This window comes from Camellia sinensis, chromosome 1 (assembly GCF_055761805.1).
Source record: "Camellia sinensis isolate YWXY chromosome 1, ASM5576180v1, whole genome shotgun sequence".
Lineage (NCBI taxonomy): Eukaryota > Viridiplantae > Streptophyta > Magnoliopsida > Ericales > Theaceae > Camellia > Camellia sinensis.
The window spans coordinates 19,387,321-19,409,929 of NC_138961.1; the positions used below are offsets into that span (position 1 = coordinate 19,387,321).

The following is a 22,609-nucleotide window of genomic DNA, read 5'->3' on the forward strand; positions in this document are numbered from 1 at the left end:
TTTCAAGAAGGGAGCTCAAATTAACAATCAACCTCAACAATTTCTTCAATTTCCAAGCAACTCCTCAAGATGAAAACCAATTCTCTCTCTCTCTCTCTCTAGGTCGGCTAAGCACAATGAGAAATGGCTGATGAAATGTTCTTCAAGTGTGTACATAAGGCTCAAGTGTGTGTATTGAGATAGTGGCCCACTCAAGGGCATAACGGTAAATAAGTCTAACTCTTTAATTAGCTTATTTAATCTAATTTAATCATACCTAATCAATTTTCAGATAATTGTACAATAAAATCACATAATTTACGAGGGTCATAGAACACTAATCGGTTTCGGATTCGGCCGCCGATAAGGCCTTCAATTAGCAGTTTAAACATATAAGCATGAACAGATAATCATACAGTCAAACAGATAGAATGCAATTTAACTAACATATACTCGATCCATTCGGTTTCCAATTTCAGTCAGTCAGTTCAGTACTTTTAATCAGTTCAATTATCAGTCAGTTATCAGTCCTTATCCGTTTCGTTTAACAGTAATCGGTGATTATCGGTAATCAATCAGTCATAAATCAGTAAACAGTATGGGGGTTGTTACAATTGTTGACACTTTCTTTGTATTTGGCTTGTCCTTATATATATATATGTGTGTGTGTGTGTTTCTGTTCTCAAAAAAAAAAAAAAGATACATAATTTTTGTTCCAATATTTAGTAGGGAATTATACATATTAAAGAAATGGTATTAATTGAAGGATAAAAATGTAAAATGAGATTGCTTCCTTGTGCTTAATTATTGAGTGTTTTTAAGGTTATGTTTGAATTATGAATTTTGAGATAGATGTGAATGAAATATAAATTAATTTTTTTCTTCCTTTTTATTTCCAAATCCTTATTCAAATTTGTGAAGCCTAAATATATACCACCTCAAATTTCTCTTGACATTCAAGCATATGAAAGCGCAATTTCTAATACATGTGAGAGGAAGGTGGGGCAATTATTTACTCACTTATAGAAATGAGCTGAGTTGAAAAAACAAAATAAAACCTAAATTGCTATGCACATTAAAGAAAAATAAATAACTAAAGAAGATTATAAGCACAATATAAAAGATTGTTTATAATTAATCTTGCCAGGTTTATATATGAATATGATTGATTGGTTTGAATATCTCTGATGGGATTTTAGATATTTGAATTTTTTAATCATTTTTTTTTTTACATATGCATTCCTACACTATATTCATTCTTTAAACTAAAAAACTTTAATTAAAAAAAATGTTATATTGAATAAATGAAATAAAAATTTAAAATAAAATAAAACAAGTGAAATCTTTAAACTAAGGAGCGCCCGTGGCCTAATGGATAAGGCGTCTGACTTCTAATCAGGCGATTGTGGGTTCGAGTCCCACCGGGCGTGTTTTCATTTTTCTTCTTCTGTCTCTGCCTTTTTTTTTTTTTTTTGATTTACACAAGATTTTAAGTGAAAAATATTAAAATATTATTGCACATTAGTTAAACCATATGCATTTTTGTCATTTTCCTTAGACTCAAAATGCAATTTCTTGTGGTTTGTTATACTACAGACAGTTTGTTACTGAAATTTTAATATGAGCACTTAATTTACGTGTTTTTAACTTATTATTAACTAACCTATTATCTGTGCTATTCATGAGGTTAAATTTTAAAAAAGTTATTTATAATTACGTTAAATATATTTTTAAATTATTAGCATAAAGTCTATGTAATTTTAAAAGAAAATATTGACATTTTATAATTGAAGTAATACAAAATAAAAATTTATTACATTTGATAGAAATTCACTGATTAAATAAAATATATTATAACTAAAATCTAAATTGTTGTAAGTCTTCTGTCAGTGTTATTACATTGTCAATATGATAGTTAGTATTATAATTGATGAACAACACATACATTATATATTTATAAAATATTATTAAATAAAAATGTTATACTTACATATTATATATATATATATATATATTTTTACCTTCTAAAAATTATAGACATTCTTCAGACCAATCTATATTTAAAATAAAAGTCACGTACGGTGCACAATCTAGTCGACGACAAACAATGTGACCATAATGATATTTAACTTTTTGATAGCAACTTTTGCACAAATCAATCTAAAGATTGACAATATCAATTTGTTCGAATATGGTATCATAAACTTCTAATTGATCAATATTTAAATTAGAATGTAATTCATTGAATAATTGTTTTTCCGAAACACTATCATACTTTATCTCTTCTCTGATGAGCCTGTTTGCCACAAATTGAGCACCTTGCAAAGATGACAATGGCATGGGAGGGAAATCTTTGAGAGATCTTTACAAATATTATATTTTTTAAGTTTATTTATGTTTGGTATATCTAAATTTTTTTTTAAAAAATCTTAAAATATTAAAAAAATTTAGTGAAAATAAAAAAAATACGAAAAATAAAAAATTTTAATTTCTGAAAAGTGAATCCTGAAAATCCAAACCAAAAAATTGAATTATTATTTTTTTTTTCAAAAAAATACAATCAGTTAAAAAAACACAAGGACAAATTTTTTTTTAAGGTAATATTATGTTTTTTAAGTGTATTTATGTTAGGTGTATCTAAAAATTTTAAAAAAATTGCTTAAAATATTAAAAAAATTTAGTGAAAAGAAAAAAAATACAAAAAACAAAAATTTTAATTTTTTGAAAAGTGAATCCTAAAAATCTAAATCAAACAAACTGAATCATTTTTTTGAAAAAAAAAAACACAATCAGTTGAAAAAAACACAAGCACAAATTTTTTTTAAATGATTATTACATATGTAATGAGACAATGTATCTTTAAATTGCAAGAGTTGGCATTAATGAACTTTTGTAAAATAATACAATGAGAATAGTAATGAGATAAGTATAAAATTATGAGTCATGTACAAATAATATGGAAAAATAAATAACACAATAGTTTATTCTTACCTTATTGTGGAACTAATATTTGTTGTCATTGTGACTTCTGAGATATCTCCATGCAACTGAATGTCCTTAGATATGATGGGCATGACTATTCCATCATCTAAAATAATTTATAAATTAATATTTAATTTAAAGGTTCGTGAATATCAATTATTGACAATTATAATTTTAAAAATTATAATTAAAAATATTTATATATATATATATATATATATTAGCGTTTACCTTATGGTAGGATAATCTTATTATTCACCACCCTTGTAACTTCCGAAATATTTTTATGTATGTGAACACCCTCAGATATTGGAAACATAACAATTCCTTTATTTGAATTTGTATGAATAAAATATTTAGTGTCAAATCATTTATTATTTGAAGTTATGATAATATTGTCAAATAAATCATAATTCTAAAATTAATACAAATAATAATTATTACTTTATTCTTCTGTGACAACATTATTATTCGCTATTATAGTTTCCTGTAATAAATCTCCATAATGCCGTCCAAATTTTGAGACATGACTATCCCGTCATCTAATTGGATAAAAAAATAAACAATATAAGTATCGGAAATTATAATTTTAAAAAATCATAAGTATAAAATCTATATATATGTTAGTGTTTACCTTATTGTAGGATAATATTATTATTCATTACCATTGCGACTTCTGAAGTATCGTTATGTATCTAAACACCCTCAGATATCGGGAATATAACAATTCCTTTATTTAGATTTACATGAATAAAATAATTAGTATAAAATCATTACTTTTTTGAAGTTATAAGAATATTGTTAAATAAATCATAATTGTAAAATTAATATAAATAATATTTCGTACCTTCTTCCTCAGTTTTGGGAGGCATGACTATTATATCATATAATTTTCATGAAAAATATAAACAATATAATTATTAGCATTCGTTATGAAAGTAGCAGATATTAGTATTTACAAGTTATAATATAAAAGAATCATAATTAAAAAATATTATTACTTGAGGTTCTTACCATTTTGGACATTAGTATTGTTTGTCAATGTGGTGACTCTTGAAACGTTTTGGTAGAAGTGAACACCCTCTTGTGTAAAAGGAACAACAACTCCTGTGTTTTAAATTGTAACAAAATATATATATATATATATATATTTAGTATAAAAATTAATAAGAAATCAATATATATGAAAATGATAATACTTCAAAGCTAACTTGTGACATTCTGAACATTCGTTCTATAATGCAATTGTTTGTCACGTATAACACATACTTTTAATCGACGTGCTTCTTTTTTAAGTTGTCTCAATTTATCCTTGAATATGGGATCATCATGATCAGTCTGGTGTGAAATGAGTAATTTTTTTTTTTCAAGATAGTCGATTGATTTTGGCAGTAACTGTATCACGTTCCATCCTGTAAAAACATAGAGATTGTCACAACGCAAACAAAATTTTTTCCTCATCATGTGATCGAAATGGAGTGTAAAAAAACACAATCAGTTAAAAAAATTCACCGTGTGATCAAAATTGAGTGTAAAAAAATACAGTCACATTTTTTTTCATATTAAAAAAAAAAAAGCGATGAAGTCAATTAGTAGTTAAAAAGCACAATTATTATTTTTTTTTTCAAAAAATACAGTTAGTTAAAATCCTAATCACAAATTAAGTCAATTGACAATTAATAAAACACAATCGTTTATTTTTTCAAAAAACACAGTGAGTTAAAAAAAAAAAACCAAATTATAATTTTTTTTTCAAGACAAAATACAATCTAATTATCATTAATAGTAATGAATACAATCCATTTTTGTTTCAAAAAACGCAACGATTGTCACAATCCAAACAAATTTTTTTTCTCTTCATGTGATCAAAATAGTGTGTAAAAAAACACAATCAGTTAAAAAATGTGATCAAAACGGAGTGTGAAAAACACAATAATATTTTTGCTCATAATAAAAAAATATAAAAAAGCAATGCAATCAATTGATAGTTAAAAAACACAATATTTTTTTTTTCAAAAAATACACTGAGTTAAACAAACCAAATTATAAATTTTGTTTTGCTAGACAAAATACAATCATTTACAATCATTTTTTTTTCCTTTAAAAAACACAGTGAAAAAATCAAATCACAAATTAAGTCAATTGATAGTTAAAAAACACAATAATTTTTTTTAAAAAACACCGTAAGTTAAAAAATCAAATTATAAATTTTTTGTTGCTAGACAAAATAAAAATCACAATTTTTTTTTTTTTTTTTTTTTAGTGTAGATATGCCGAACCAATGGAAAGAATGATTGAGTATTTGAGTTTAAATTTGGTTGTTTTACAATTGTTATGCTATCTTTGTGACGGTTCATGTTTATCTAACTACAATCACATTTTTCGCATAAGAAAAAAAATAAATGAAAAAAACAAGAACTATTGAACTAACGACAATACAATTACATTAAAAAAAAAAAAAAATTGAACTAATTACAATCATATTAAAAAATCAAATTATAAATTTTTTTTTTGCTAGACAAAACACAAACCACTACTTTTTTTTTTTTTTAAATATAGATATGCCGAACACTTGAAAAGAATGGTTGAGTATTTAGATTTAAGTTGGATTGTTTAACAGTTGTTATGTTATCTTTGTAACTATTTATGTTTATCTAACTATAATCACATTTTTCTCATAATAAAAATAAATAGATGAAAAAAAACTTTTAAAAAATAAATGAAAAGATTACTTACAAGCTTTCAAACTTCCTTTTCATCTTTATTTGTCATGACTTGGTTTGTCTTTCTAGTATAAAACATACGTGAAGAATTATGTGTTATAGATAGAAGTGCTACCGGTAAAAGTGGAAAAGGTTGCAATAAGTATGGAAGAAGTTAAAAGTGAAGAATTATGTGATAGAAGTGAAAAGGCTGCAATAAATATGAGAGAAGTTGAAAAAGATGTGTATGAGAGAAGTTGAAAAAAATGTGTATGAGAGAAGTCAAAAATGCTTAAGCCTCCGTTTGGGAAGTGAGTTGGCTTTTTAACTTTTTGGCTATTTTAGCCTGAGCTTAAAAGCTTGGTTTGGGAAGGACTTTTTGACTTGTTGGCTTTTTTGAGTTTTTTTGTGAGAGAAGAATGTAATGATTATGGGTTGGATGTGATGTTTTGTTTGTTATGGCTAAAATAGCCTATTTTGTTTTTTGTGGTTAAAATAGCCAAAAAAGCCTGCAAACCCACTTGCCAAACATGGGCTAAGAGAAATCAATAAGTGCTGAACTTTTTTTTTTTTTAACCAAAAAATTAAAAAATTAAGATTGAAATATTGAAACTTTCATAAAATTTGTGAGTTAAAAATTCCTTTTTTCTTATATAATATATAAGATATAGATTTAGATGAGCTACATATTTAGGCCAAGTTTGGCATGATTGAAAAAAGATAAAAAGTTAAAAAGTCACTATCCTATTTAAGTCATATCATCTTATTTAAGTTACATCACCTCTCTAGCACATCACTTCAAACCCAATCCAAACCCAACTTATATTTCATAAAAAGTCAAAAAATACACTTATTTAGTCTTCCCAAACTAGGCCTTATTTCCAAATTCAAATGAAAGGCAATCCGTACATGGATCCCAAAGCGAAAAAAATTAAAGGCTAGAAAATGCTGGCCATTAATTAAGATACAAATTTATGTTTCATTTAGAAAGAGTGATTTACAAATAAAAATAATGGGTATTTTGGTTTTGAAATAAAACAACCATAAGTAATCACATATGAAATCAAGTTCAGCCAAAACTCATAAAACTAACCGTGGATACATTTTCAAATTAAGATAAATTGTTTCTATAACTGAATTAATCTCAAACAAAATTTTAATTTACAATAAATAAACAGTTTATTTTACGGCACTATGTATGACTAAGCTAAATTTGAATCAAGGAGTTCGCGACCACGATTTGTGCATCATGCAGTAACCATAAGGAGCAGACGAGAATCACAACCATCGGAGTCAAATTCTGACCCCCAAAAAATCCGAAATAGCGTCAACCACCAACCATGGACTGGACTAGTCACCATCATCAAAATCAGATTCTGATATAATAAAAAATAAAAAATAAAAAAATTGAGTTCTGATGATACACCATTTTCACAATTAGTCAGCTAAAAAAATGGTTGGCTATCATCAATCTATGTCTTTCTTGAGTTCATCTTGATCAAAGTCATAGAAAAAGAAAAAAGAACAAAGAAAAAGAAGTCCTATAATATTGAACATCAAAAGCAATGTAATTCTAGCAATTGTCGGTGCATTACTTGGTATTTCCTCCTCCCTTCTTTCGTGTGTGCGCACATGCGAGCATGGGGAATTGCAGTTACAAACTCCTTAGCACAGAGGGAGAATTCATGCAGAAAATCATGTAATCTAGCACGGTGAGGAGGAGGGTGCACAGGGGTATAAATCCCCAAAAGCAATATTGATTAATTGAACTTGGGGCAAAGCACTCTTTACAGGGTATCAACAAATTTTCTTTTGGGATAAATCAAAAGCAATTAAATTGGAGGGAGTTATTTTCTCACTAATAAGCTTGTGAACACGAAAGGCTGACATGTCTTCTAAAAATTGCAATAAAACAATTTCGCATTTACAATAGCAAAACAGAGTTGCAGATACAGAGTGGAGAATAATATTTACAAACACGACATAGGAATCATGCTTTTTGTTGAAATCTCAAATGCAGAAAGCTCCCGTCTCTTTATTGATTCATTAAAAAAAATGTGTGGCTTCATATCAGATGCACAATTAAGCTAACAATAAACTGATCCTTTCCTACCCCTTCTACAACTACACATACATGATTAGTCTACACAAGCAACAATGGAAGTAAACAACGATTAGCTACATGATTAGTCTACACAAGCAACAACGGAAGTAAACAGCAGTTACCTCCCTCCGCTTTTATCCCATTAGCTTCAAGCCACAACCAGGTCAGAGAGCCTCTGAAAAACGTAGATCTGCTGGTCCTGGACCTAAAATCCCTTTCTGCTCAGTTATCTTGCTCAGTGCAAGTGATGGCGGCTCTGTTTGTCCATTCTTCTCATCATCTCTCCAAACACTACCTTGCCACTCTCTCTACAACATCAAAAGCAACAAAGAAATGAGAAGGGGTCAAACTTCAGCATCAAATTTCAATTGAATATTGTCTTGTGAAGGAACGATTTTGCTACCACATGGAGAAAGTGGATCATGACAATTGTATACCAATTATGCTGTATTTATTAATATGGTGCACCATAAACTTCTTGTGGTGCTAGCATTTCTTATCATTGAGGATTTAAAATGGTAGTTAAGTCACATAGAGGTCATAGAGGCAATATTGTAGGTGTTCTACAAAACTTTTGGTTGGTCAATGTATCATGAAAGTGATACTTAACCCTTCTTCATTGTATGAAGTTCAAAAAAATTTTGAACGTTGTGCTCTGTTTGGAATGAGTGATAGGAAATTAGAAGGAAAGGTAGGAGGGACTAGGACGGGTATCCCTACAAAAAAGAACTCTTTCCCAATGTTAGGATGAGCAACAAGGAACAGATTATTGTTTGATTTTGCCACTATACCCTTCTATTAAACAAAAGGGTGTTATTTCAAGGGCAAAACCATAAAAGTAGCTTTCCTTCCTTGTCCATGTTTCTACCCATTTTTTAGTGGACAAAAAAATGTCGAGCCAGTGAGAAATCTTCCTCCTTTTGTTTCTCTTTCAGTTTTACTGTTTTACTTAGAGGATAATTAATTGGTTATGAGAAAGCTATGCCTCTATGCATTATGGCACGCTCACATCATAGCCTTCCTATTAATGTTAAGACTTGCCTCATCATGATTATGACTCCCATCTTGCAGTAAAGGAGTCATGAGAGGGGGAGCAATATCTGGATCCGGCTTTTGAAACACAAATGTGGTATAAAGACCTGCAAAAACAAAAATACCACAGGAACGACAACTTAAGAATTAAATGGTGACATGTTCAAGTTTGATGGAATTATGCATGTACAAAAGATGGCGAGGGGCATCACCTAACACATCATATGATCTAGGAAGAAGTCTTCCTCTGGGATCCACAAGACTGGGACCAGCATCAAGTAGCATGCCTGCAAACTGTGCTCTTTCGAGCCAAGTAAATGAGGGTAAAAAAGTCAGCAACTTCGAACTTACATAAAGTTAGGAAAAGGTAATGTGTGTTGACTAGCTTAATATACATTATTAGGCCCATTTCTTAACAGCTTAAACTTTTGAGACAATTGGTGATCTAACATGGTATTATATTAGGGCACAGTTTGAGAGAGGTCTTGGGTCGAAGTCTTTCTGTTGGCATATGGTATTTAGTCCCTATTTGGTTTCTTTTTTTTTTTTTTTTTGTTGTTTGATCAGCAACAGAAAAATTTTATTGACAAGAAAGCACTGTTTGGTTTCTTCTTTAGTTGTCCGCTTATCGTTCTGTTTGGTTTCTTCTTGTTGTCTGATTCTCTTTCTGTTCGGTTCTCTGTTTACATCTCAACGTGCGAGATGGGAGGGTGTTGAATAGCTTGATATACATTGTTGTTGGGCCAATTTCCTAACCGCTTCAACTTTTGGGATAATTGGTGATCAAACAATGTGGTCCTTAATAATAAGTCTATTGCAAGAGCCCTTGATGCTTCTGGGGACACTATAGTTTCCAGTTTCAGCACATTTGACTAGTAAAAGTAAAATCGATTAATGAAGCTTGCAGTCACTTCTTTAGTTGACCAGGCTAGTTTTCAGTTACAGGGAATACGAGTTGCTAAGGCACAAAACTATAGTAAAGGGATTAGGACGAAAGCATGAAACAGAAGTAGACAACACCTTGTAAGGACTAAAGAAAAGCCAGATGATTTCCAAGTGGATAGAAGAACCGTTTACCTGTTGTCATCATAAAACTCAGTTAAGTTTTGTATCTCCACATACTCAAGACCAGCCTCCCTCGCCAACCTGGAAAACATATTATGATCATTAATTATCAGATCTTTCAAAGGTCAGAATAACACTAATAAACATACAGACGGGTATTATTTCAACGCCAAGAATTCCACATTTGGAGCCCCTATAAGCATTCAACTTTGGAAACATTGGAAGAGAAATTACCTAAACAGCATGGAAGCTTGACTTGAGGCCTCCAAATGGTATGGCCCTAACCGGATGTGGCCATCAATGATATTGATACATTAAAAAAGTACGTTAGAAGATAGAAATATGACCTGATCAAACTAGGGAAGTGAACCAAGCAATGGGTTTCAGCAGAAATGTCACTAGCAAATTTCAACTGGTATTTCTTTCCAAAAAACGGGAACCTGGAAAGAATCACACATTTGATGTGACCAAGTTAAACAAATGTTGGTCAACTTTTTTAAGAAAACCAAGCATGCTAATGAGCTCAATCTCATATACTTCTCTTCCTCGACTTCAAAAGTGATCATATAGCTTTCTGATCGAATGCAATTTGGGACGAGGTTGGGCTTCATGCTACTGCTCTTGTTGTGGTATGCTTCCACATTTTTCTGGTACTTTGCCCTGCAAATGGGAAAACACAGTTTCACAAAGCATGAATGAAATGGCAAATTACAGTGACAACAGAAACTTGCACTCTGATCAAAAAAGGAAAGTATATCTCCACATACATTTTTTCATTAAACCTTGTTTCATACAGCTATCATGACAAGATAGGAAAAATTCCAATGTCAAGAAAAAGATCGAGAGGAGGTAAAAGATATCATTTGCAAATCATGTCATACCATATAGTAGATGAGTCAGGACAAATACCAAAGAAATAGCCCCCTGGTTTTAGCAATAATGACACATTATGTAAAAGTCTCCTTGCTTTCTCCTCAGTTTCAAAACACAACTGCAAGTAGACATAAAGTTTAAAATTTCATTTTTTCTTAAAAGAAATATAAGGAAGAAACACTAAAAAGAAAGTGCACTCGGAACCTGCAAATGTTGCATGCAGCAAACAATGTCAGCCATATTGCCCTTGTCCTGCAAGCGCGATTCCATATCCTCCTGCAAAAATTATAAATTGTGAAGTACAGAAGAAAAAATTATAGAAATCGAACTTAAAACACAGTTAGTAATTTTAAATCTGTATTAACCAGCAGAAGAATCATTAAATGCAGCTACCAAAATACTTGGGGAAGTCTAAATCATTGCATAAGGTGCGCCGAAAAATAACCAAGATATCCTAGATCTCTAATAAATGCTCATCTAATTAACAGATAAAAATCACACCAGAATCCATGCAAACACATCTGATACCACTGACTGTAAGCAATAAGCTGGGTTCATAAGATCTCAAGGGTAGTTCACTAAAATAATTTTGCTTGCCTAACTCAATATGCAAGATGTAACTCAAGCACTTTATTTGGTTGTGTATAATGTTTGGGCCTAGCTCAATGGCTATGGTTTTAATTCATTCAGCCTCCAACCCTATTTACTTTGCATTTATATTATGACTAAAATGCCTCTGCTCTTGTCAACAACCAAAAAATTAATGATAATGCCAACAAGTGTAATTTCATCTGATTGTTATTTTGAGCATATTTTGATCTTCAAATGATGAACAAGACCAAGTGGCCACTTTTTTTTAGGAGAGAGGGAGAAAAAAAAAAAAAAAAAAAAAAAACTGTGAAACTTCATCTCATTGCTATGAAATGTCAGTAATTTATGTACACGACATATATATACCAGTGGTGGGTGTAAACCCGATGCATTTGTAATGCTACATCTAAGTTTTTTAATGATTTGATGAATGAATAAGATGTGTTGAAATTGATAACTAGTTTTTGAGGCAGTTAACAATATGGGTATTTAAAAGAATTAACAATTACAAAGTTTCGAAAACTTTAGACTCAGTGTTCTTAATATAATAGAGTATACAGTATATATATTAGTAATGTTGGCACACAGTACTTGTGGGAGAGTGAAACAAATTTTTTTGATCAGCGAAAGAGTGAAACAATTAGATTGACAATTACGAATTAAAACAATTAAATAAGGTCAGAAACTGCTCCAAGTAGTTACAGCATGAGCCGGCTTGGTCCACACCACCGTGACTGTTTGCTTTATAATAATATGTATATATATATATAGAGAGAGAGAGAGAGAGAGGAGCTCACAATGCAGGGATCAAGTTCAAAGAACTCAGAAGTGTAAGCCTTCCGTTGACTTTCCCATGCTTCCTGAACTTGACTAATTCCAGATTGCGCAACATCTACCAACATTTCCATCAACAACAGTTCAGCATTGATCAAAGAGAGTGGGTATAGAGAAAAAGTAAATAGAGAAAACAAAAACCCACAAAAAGAAAACACATAAATCGAACAAAAAATTGAACCCTTTTCTATCTTATCAAAAATTGAACCACAATTTGAATTTGAAATTGAAATTGAAATAGTGATAGTATATACCAATGGCGATGTAGTGGCCGATTTGAGCTTCGTCCCATTTGTCTTCATCAGGTACACCACCGCAATACAAATCACACACCTTCACAGCAAATCACAACCACACAATTCACTCTCATCCAACACATACACAATACATATACATACATATATATATATATGAGAGAGAGAGAGAGAGAGAGAGAGAGAGAGAGAATAGGGCACAGACAGTGGCGTAAGGCGAGACGAAAATCTTGATGAGAGCAGTTTTAGCGAACTCGAAGAGTCGGTGGTGAGTCGACTCGGTCGGCTTGGGAACGGGTATGGCACTGATCATGTCTTCGCTCGCTCTTTAAACCCTACCCGGTTTTTGCCAAAACCCCCCCTCCCTCTATAGAGAGAGAAAAATTACAAGTAAATTTTGAGGGACTGTTTCGCTAATCTGAATTTCGTTCAAAAAAGGTTTTAATAATCTGAGTGTTTTTTTATCCTCCTCCTCCTTTCTTGTCTGGAAAAAAAATCCTCCTCCTCCTCCTTCCTTGTCTGGAAAAAAAAAAAATTAATTCCGTTGAATTCAACTTCTTTCAACCAGATGACAGTTTATTCAAAATTTTATTCAAAATTATCAATATATATTCTAAATTCATTTATATTACAATACAGTAATTCAATTTCCACCAAATGCTTAAGGCCCATTTGCGGACTTACTTTTTTAGCTAAAAAAATCAAAAAGTTACCATTTTAGCCAAAAAAACCAACAACTCATACCAAAAAGTCAAAGATTCTCTTTTCTCTCTATTTTTTGCACATCTTTTCGTAATTAGTCAAAAAGTTATCCCAAACATATAAGCTTTTTTTCCTACTTTTTTAGTCAAATAGTCAAAAAATTACTAAATTAGTCTGTTCCCAAACGAGGCCTTAGCAAAAATCGACCCTATTTTAGTTGGATAACCAAAATTACTGTATTAGAGTTAAGAAATTTTTTTTTTGTTTTTCATTAATCATATCATTTTTTTATCTTATTAGAAGAGAAATCAATCACTACAACAAAAATAGTCTTTAGAGACGAAAACTAATGATGAAAATAAATTTTGTCACAAAATACGTATCTTTCCATGACGAAAATAATATTTCGTCTCCAAATGTACCATTTTTAGAGACAAAAATAAAATTTCGTCACCAATCTAAATACATAATAAAAAAATTAGGTGACGACATTATTTTTCGTCATTATTTATATTTTTTTTGTCACCGAAGATTTTCCCGCTATTTTTTTGGAGGGTATCAAAATTTTGAGACTTTTGGTGACGAAACAATTGGTCACCAGTTATAAAATTATTAATGACGAATATATTTTTGTCACCAATAATTTTTAATATTTTAATATCATTTAGTGACAAAACTATTTTTGTGGCCAATATTTTTATTTTTGGTGAAGAAATAATTTTGTCACCAATAAATGATTTAGTTGCTAAATATTTTAGAGGGAAATGAAAATATATTGGTGCCTATGGAAGCAGATTTATTCATCTTTAAAATAAAAAATAAAAAATAAAAAATAAAAAACCTATTATGCCTGGTTGTACACACAGACCTCTCACACACACACACACACACTAATTTCTCCATCAAACCTAATTTCACACACACACACCTTATACTCATTCACGGGACTAAGTTTCCTCACCGCCGCTGCTAACATTTTATCGATTCACACACATCGCCGGTATGCGAGGCTCACCGCCGACAGCCTTTCACTACAAAACTGATTTGATTACATAGCTATCGATATCCGATCAACGTGATATTTTATAGGTATATAGTACTCGACGAATTCTACAAATTAACAGTTCGAATTATCAAAACGAGACTCATAGTGGCCCCTACGAACCCAACAGTACACTCCAGTCCTAAAGCCCCATCCAATTTTTTTCATTTTTGTTATTTTGCGAAGACCTTTCAAACCGTTGCAAAAAATTAATCTACTAATATTCCACCAATACTACAATAATACATATAGGTCACACCTAAAAATTAAAAACCATCCCACTTTTAATTCAATATGTGATAAAAAAAAAATGTGTGACGTAACTTTTTTATTTTTTATTTATTTATTTCAGCAGCCCACACCACCCCCCGCCAACAAAGAAACAAATCATTTTTTATTTTATTTTTGAGATTCCAAACATATCTCTCAATCCTCTCTCTCCCTCTCTCTCTCTCTCTCTCTCTTCAAGCGCTAACCCTAGCCTTCTGCATATTCTAGATCGCCCGGCACCCGTTCGACCAGCTGAGAGTGACCAGCGGCAGCGATCGACGAGCAACAACGACGACTAAGGTATTTTCTTCTCTTCTATTTTCTTCTTCTCTTATCTTCTTCTATTCTTCTACTATTTTGCTAATTCAATTTTTGTTGAAATCAACCCTTGATTTTCGATTTTTGTTGAAACTAGCCCTTGATTTTTGTTGAAATCAACCCTTGATTTTTGCTCTATATATCTCTTTCTCTCTCTCTGCCCCCTCTCCCCCAATTTCAAACCCTAACTATAATTTTCGATCTCTCAGATCTCAGCCCCTTCTCTGTTCTATATCACAAAAGTCATTTTGATTTCATTTCGCTTATTTTGAAGTGTTTCATATGTTAAAAATGTTAAATGTTCGATGCGTTTATTTACATGTTTGTTTATCTGCATTTTGTTGATCTTTACCTCTCTTTCTCTCTCGTTCACTCATCATATTATTTTCCTTGTGGCCTTCACTATGTGTATTTAATTCAATTCAAAATATGAAACCAGGTGCCATAGTGATTCTCTTATGTTTTGAATGACTTACAATTGAAATTTGCACTAATTATGGCCCAGCAATTTAGTAAATTAAAGACAATCTTGGAAGCATAAAGATTTATGGGCCGTGAGTATCTAAAGGAACAAAAAGTCATGGTACAAAAAGTTTACTCTTGGACTACCCTTAAATTTGAAATTGAAGTTTTATGGCTTTCAGTACATACCCAAGTATATAATTGTTGGAAAAATATATAAATTTGACAGAGCCCCCTTCTATTTGAATGTTCTATTTCCTAATGATGGCATTGCAATTTAGATATAATTAAGAGTGCACAGGTCGATAAGTTGGCCTCTGGACAAGCCATTTTACACTTCAACATTTGTAAAACAAATTTTTTTTTTTTTTGGTTGAGATTTTACAGTTAAAGAATGGATGGAGGGTTGGTTATTCTTTAAGTGGTGCATGTATAATTCCTGGAGTGTGTGCAGTGTGATGGTCTTTTTCTTTGCCTAAATGCATTGTACTCACTGTCCTTCTGGAGGATATTTTATTATGTAATGTTGTTATTAATTGTTAAAGTGATGAAGAGCATATAATACACACACACACACACACACACACACACACACACACACACACACACACACACATATATATATTATCAACAACCTACATTCCTGAAAGATGAGAATCCATCACCTGAACAAACCTCCCTTCTCTGTTCTGACATTTCAAAAAAAGATTCTCCCTTTCAGTGCCTTCTTCCTCAACTTACTGCTCAATCGCTTTGCTTCAAAACAAGTAAAAGAGAGAGATGGTAGAAAGCCTTCCCTCACTTTCCACCACCACACAACAATTCCCATCACCTGCATCAACAAACTCAGAAGTCTTTCAACCCTGTTGAAGGAATTTCTTCATCCCCTTTTAATACCCTTTGATTTTTGTTTAATGTATTTGCATTGGTTTTTTTGTCTCAATGCACCATATTCATCGCTCATAAAAGGAAAGTTCTACATTTAGTCTGTTAATCATTTTATGTGGATTGTTATTTTATTTATTTTATCCACGAAATTCTTCTTCATTGTGTTTAGATTCAGATTTTTTGATTTAGACATGATTGTTCCCACCAAAAAAAAAATGCATAATGTTTAATTATTTTTTTCAAGAAGCAAATTATCAATATAAATTCCGAGTTGCAATAAATTGACTTGAGGAATCAAAGTCACTAAGGATCAGGAAGCCTAAGGTAATATGTCAATTCTGGTGTCTGGACTAGCCAAAAAATTTCAATATGGTGATGAATCAGATGATTGTCTTTGTTGCATCAATCTTTTGGCAGTTTGATCATTCTAAATTTCTTAGTGCAGGTTACTACTCCATTGCTTTTCAAGCTAATACCTGCTGTGGTACATCTTCGTGTCCTACTACGCTGGTTCTCCCCTGACAGTCCGAGTGAGGTAATCATTTATGTTGATATATATATACCTCCACTTTTAGTATTTGTCTGTTGCCGGTGAGAAGGGTTTTGATTCTATGTAGATTTGCCATAATCCTTGCTATCTTTATTGAAATTGAAATGCTTCTTGAACATGTCCTTGACCTCCAGATTGGATTCAAAGGAGAAAATCTCAACCAAAAATGGATGGAGGGTTGGAAAAAGTTACCTAGAAAAAAGGATTCTAGTTTTTCTCTTTGAGCAATTGGTTCCATACCTTAAGTTTACTTGTGTACTATTGCAAACTAACGCAATTGTTGTTTGAAGGGAAAAAACATTAGAGGAAAAGGTATATCCCTTTATCTCCTGCTCACTTTGGGGCAGGAAGAAAATAGAGAGCAGGATGGAAACTCTCCCCCTCTTTTATTTTCCTGTTCTCTTTTGCTGCATATAATGGGACTGTTTAAATTGGAATCTCTACTATCCAGTCATGTTTTCGTATGAAATTGCAAACATCAAATGGGAGATTTGAGTTATTTGGTAGGGAGCTTTTTTTTTTTTTTTGGTGCATATTACTTATATTTATTTGTGTATATATACATTTTGGTTTTGGAGGTTGATGAATTCCTAATATTCTTTTGTTAGTTCTATGGGAAATTTGAGTTATTTGGTAGGGAGCTTTTTTTTTTTTTTTTTTTTCCGCTCATCTCAATGTGCACATGGTGGTTTGCATCCTAACAAATTTTTTTTTTTTTTTTTTTTTTTTTGTGGACTTTTCTTGCTATGGAAAGTGGCAAGGGGAACTGTTTCACTATAGTCTCTAGTGAATTTCTCCAGCCAGTTTCCAACTAAGGCTTTGGTCTTAAGGAATGCATTCTGCAAAACAAGACCACCCTAGTATTCCACCACACACAACTTTGACTACCAGAAGGTGCCTATTTGGAGGAAATAAAAACAAAATTAAGATGGTTATTTTCTATTTATTATATGTATATATATATATATATAAGCAGGGAGCTGCCGTAAATGCCCTTGATTCTCAATTTGCATTGGATCAAACAATGCCTTAGACTAATGGGGCCTTAATCTTTTACTACTTGTCATAATATGTTGTATGCGTTTCTTTTTCTTATTTATTTTTTTATGTGATGTGAAGCTGTAATTACCCTTTCTGTATTATTTTGGTAATGACAAACATAAAAAATTTATTGATTTTGGTGAAGATACTTCTTTTGATGAGAAAGTTAGGTTTCCTTGTTCTTTTTTGTCATGCCCCGTTTTTTTTCATCGTTCTATATATGATAATTCAGCACCAAGGCACATTATTTCCTTTTGACACTAGAAAAGTTCCAGTGTCATATATTCATTCAAATTCACTTCTAAATGTTCCAAGGTACTTTGTGTTTAACATTGGCATTTTTACATTTATTCCATGGTTGTTAAACTAAGCTAGTGAATTATGAAACCCTTATTGCGGAACCATGTATTATTAGATTCATATTGTCATTGACTGTGATAAAGTTTTCTCCTATTTTAAAACTTACTATGTTAATTTCTACTTTATTCCGTCTTTTAGGATACTGTTGACAGTCCTCCACCTGATGAACATGTAAATAGCACAGCAAAATGAACAAATTTAGTAGGGGAGAGTGGGGAAAGTTCAGATTCTGATGGACAAGCTTCTTGGGTAGTATGTTATGTTTATATATTAATTTAGTAGAACATTTCTTCTTCAACTAGGGTAGAATAAAAAACTACTTTTGACATTTAGGCACAAGGTCCCGGAAAAATAGTGAAATATGCATCTAAAGGCCCGAAAAACATCACAAATACCTTGAGATTATCAGAAACTATCATGAACACTTTGGGAGGGATCAACATAAGTTTTAAACTTATAGAACAATCATAGGACTTTCGGTTGGAAAACATTTAGCCTTGAAAATAGGCCGTTAGGGAGTAAAATCTTGAAATAGTCGTTAAAAGGCCGAGAAATATCATGAATACCTTGGGAGGAATTAATGTAAGTTGTAAAAATTTACGAAATAAGCACGGTAAAATTTGGTTTCAAATTTACTTTGAAATTTTTATTCTCTCTCTTCTAGGTTGCATATTAACATATTTAGTGAATGGTTACTTTAACCTTTTGTTATTGTTGTCGTTTTTTTTTTTCTTTTTTAAATGGCAGATTGGAGATGAATGAATTTGGGAACCTGCATAGCAAGAGTTTTTTTTGTTGATATTACCAGACACATCCATCACAGTGTAGTTGTATTTTTTGTTGATATTACCAAACATGTATTTTGATTATGTTGTTGTGGGTTATGATTATATTGTGACGGATCTTATCTTTTTGTTGATATTTTATTGAATAGATTAAAAGAACAGGTTTTTGTTGATATTACCAAATGAACAGGTTTTTGTAATGATTTGTAATGGGTATTATATTCAGCAGGTTATTAAAGTGCACAAATTATTTTGATTGTTTTGTAGTTTTTGATTTTACTAGAATAGATGTTATAGTTTGGATGTTATATGTTAATTCCTTGATACTATGAGACATGTATGAACAGTTTAATTTTATATTGATTTGTATTAGATATTTTATTTAATAGATTGTTAAAATGTACAGGTATTGTTTATTGAAAAAAAATATATGAATTGCAAATATAACCCTCCCTCTCAATTTTTAAAATTTATTTATTATTGGCGATGAAAAAAAATTGACACAAACTTTCTAATCCCAACAAATAATTTCGTCACACATATTCACTATTTCATCACTAAATTAAAATATTTGTTGACAAAAGTTTTCGTCACTGAAGGGTCTTTTTTTCCATCTTTTGGTGACAATATTTTTGTCACTAAAATTCTATCACTATTTTTAATGACGAAATATTTTGTCACCCAAAACAAATATAATAAAATTTTATTTAATTTTAGTGACGAAATGAATGTTATAGGTGACAAAATATTTAACATTTAGTGACGAAATATTTCGTCACCAAATACCAATAATAGGTGACAAAATAAATTTTCGTCATCAGGTACTTTTAGTGACGAAGAATTGATGACGAACGTGGTGACGAAATTATTTCGTCACAGATCAATTTGGTGGCGAAAATTTCACTATTGGAGACAAAGTGATTTTGTCATTAAAGAACCATTTTGTTGTAGTGAATGTAATTAAGTAAAAAATATAGAGCTAATTGTAGTTTTTTCAAGTCTTAAGAGAGTTGAGTAAAATTTATCTTAAGAAAAATGATATAACAGTCCCTCTCATATCTTTTATAATTATCAACTAATTATATCATTTACATATTTTGAGCCTATAAAATGTGTACGGGAAAGAAATAAACCTTCTCGTATAATCATGTTGATCAAGTCTGCGCTCCTCCGAACGTCGTCGCTTTATTCCCTGAAAACACAAACGTGAGCTAGCCGGCAGGTGTGTGCCGGATACCTCTTCGATGCCTAAGTCAGCAAACAGACAAATAGGCAAAAGCTCTGTGTCTTCAAGAATCAAAGTTGTGTTACCTCTCCATAGGTGATGTTATGAGCTTTTATAGGTTCTGTGTGGCACAATCTTAATAGGACTCTTACTCCTCCATGTAGAGTCCTCCTAGGATTCTCACTCCTGAAAGATAATGCTTATCCTTCAACACCCCCCTCACTGCTTAAATCAAGTGAGATGGTTTTACCTCGCCAGGATGACCATACGACCGAGAAAACTGTCAAATCGGCTTTTACTTCCTCACTTCTACCTCGGCTTTGCATACCAAGACCGAGCTATCCGTAGAAGAGTTGGACCGAGCTAACCAAGAACAAAAGTCCCGAAGAAGGCTAGGTATACCTCGGTTAAAGATTACGACCGGGCCAACCAATTTGGCCGTGGCGACCGAGATAACAACAAGGCCTTCTTGGACCGAGCTAATGAAAAAAGCCATTTTACTCCGCCTTTCTTACTACTGCCCAAAGCGGCCCATTACCCAATCTCGGCCCAATTTATTCATATAAATTACCCTCTCAATTGCCCATTAATTCCATCTGCGCAGCATGATGGGATTACCTTGTCTTCCAGCCGAGCTAAAAAATTTTAATCTTACTACCGAGCTAAGCCTTCAAGCTTTTCCAGCCGAGCTAAAACTCTTTTAGCCTTTCCAGCCGAGCTAGGCTTACACCGGTCTGTACCTGTCCGATTCGAATGTCTCTTCAATCACAGCAACTGAATCGCTTGTTATCCCAAGGACACGTGGCATACTCTTATTGGCTGAAGGTAGCTGTCACGCCGTCATCGTACCTCGTGTTTTTTGAACAGTCTCGCCCAAATTTTGGGCCTCGCATCAAAACAAACTCTTTTTGTTTCTCTTTTTGAATCACTCACACCACTATTCATCTCCTTCTCTCTCTTCGAGCCTCCATTGTCCTGCAACTAAGGAAACTTCGTGGTTTTGCTGTCATTGCTCCCATCTTTAGTTTCCTTCCTTTACTTTGGTAAGTGACTTGATGCTTCCTTTCTGTTAATTTGATCCTGTTACGTGGCTCTTATTTCGTGTGTATTTGCAAAACATTTTGTACTTCCATTTTCTGCCTTGTCTTTGCATCTTCTGTAAAAACTCAGTAGTAGAGCCCCTATGATTCAAGAAAAAACATGAAAAACACTAGTTTTGATCCAAAATCACCATATAACCGAACTAGGAAATTGTTTGTAGTGGATGTCGGTCTAGCCGGACCAACCAACCGAGCTAACTCTGCTATATTTGTAGTTCTAACAAGTCAAGCCTTGAAAACCTTAACTACGCCCGAGCTGAATCTAGGGGCTAAACCAACCTTCCAAGTTCAGATCGAACTAAGAAAGCTGCCCCTTGAGGCTCAACCGGGCTATCAAATGCCTTGCTCAAACTGAGCTAACAGACCCCTTGCTGAAACCGAACTAACATCCGTAGTTCACATAACCGAGATAGGACTTCATTTATTTTACCTTGATTTCTTTTTAGCACGGTCCATCGATCTGTGCATAACCCTTTTTTTTTCACTTTGCAGACTTAGGTTGCCAGGCACTCCTTCGTACGCTCAACCGAGCTACTCAGCGTCATTTTTTAACCGATCTAACACTCGGCTTTAACTTATTTATAACTTAAGACATAAATGGGGAAGTATAGGTTTTTAGTAGAAACACCTGGTGGCCTGGCCGAATTCCGAAGGGAATATAACATTCCTGACGACGTCCACCTCACCTTAGCCGAACAAGACATCATACCTTGGGGAAACCCTGGTTTTGTTCCCTTCACCCTCCTCTCCATTGTAGAAACCGGGCTAAGATTCACTGCACATCCCTTACTTTGTGAATTCTTTAGGCAAACTAGGATATGCCCAACTCAGCTTTCCACAAATTCATACCGTATAATAAATGGTATAGCCGAGCTAAACCGTCGAGCTGGCATTAACCTCGGCTTAGCCAAACTGTTCCATCAATATTCAATAGGATTCAAAGAAGATGGCTGGGTCTATTATCTAAGGATACGCCGTCGTCGAGAGAAAATAATAACGGACACACAGGATAAAGACTTGAAATACGATGATTTTTTCTGGGTTTCTAGGAACTTCGAAGACCAAGAAGCCTAGATTCCCGGTGACCGAATAAACTGGAATAAAGGGACCCCCGGTATAATTACCTCGATTTTTTTTTTTTTTTGCATGCTTCTGTTTTGGTTTGGTATTCTATTCCTTAACCGAACTGATAGTTGTCTTCTTTATGCAGATTTAGCCCACCTTAAGTCACTGTACAGTTACCCTAACGTACACACACTTCGCGCCGCACTTCGGTATTCCGAAAGAAGTTGGGCCAAGCTACTGAATTTTGAGCCGACGTACAAATACAGCAGCCGACGTAAAGCCAGAGTAACAGACTTCTTACTGGAAACCTCTCCCGAACCGGACCCTAACTTGCCACAAATTAACCTGGTTCGCACTATCGAAGAAGAAGAAATGGCGAAGCGGA

The 22,609-nt window shown here is 32.5% G+C and overlaps 1 protein-coding gene and 1 non-coding gene across 2 annotated transcripts; one reads left to right on the top strand and one right to left on the bottom strand.

The window, feature by feature from the left end:
• Positions 1-1,336: 1,336 nt before the first annotated feature.
• On the top strand, positions 1,337-1,409 carry TRNAR-UCU (transfer RNA arginine (anticodon UCU)). Its single transcript has one exon. It is a non-coding gene; the product is annotated as a tRNA-Arg (tRNA).
• Positions 1,410-6,746: 5,337 nt separating this feature from the next.
• Positions 6,747-12,998, bottom strand: LOC114294143 (S-adenosyl-L-methionine-dependent methyltransferases superfamily protein). The gene is made up of 12 exons (XM_028238265.2): positions 12,622-12,998; positions 12,417-12,495; positions 12,126-12,220; positions 10,942-11,013; positions 10,746-10,855; positions 10,402-10,524; positions 10,212-10,304; positions 9,877-9,945; positions 9,012-9,100; positions 8,809-8,906; positions 7,890-8,075; positions 6,747-7,039 (listed from the first exon to the last, which is right to left on the bottom strand). Exons 1-11 carry the CDS (start codon positions 12,727-12,729, stop codon positions 7,932-7,934), a joined length of 1,080 nt encoding a protein of 359 aa, XP_028094066.2. The 5' UTR covers positions 12,730-12,998; the 3' UTR covers positions 6,747-7,039; positions 7,890-7,931.
• Positions 12,999-22,609: the final 9,611 nt, after the last annotated feature.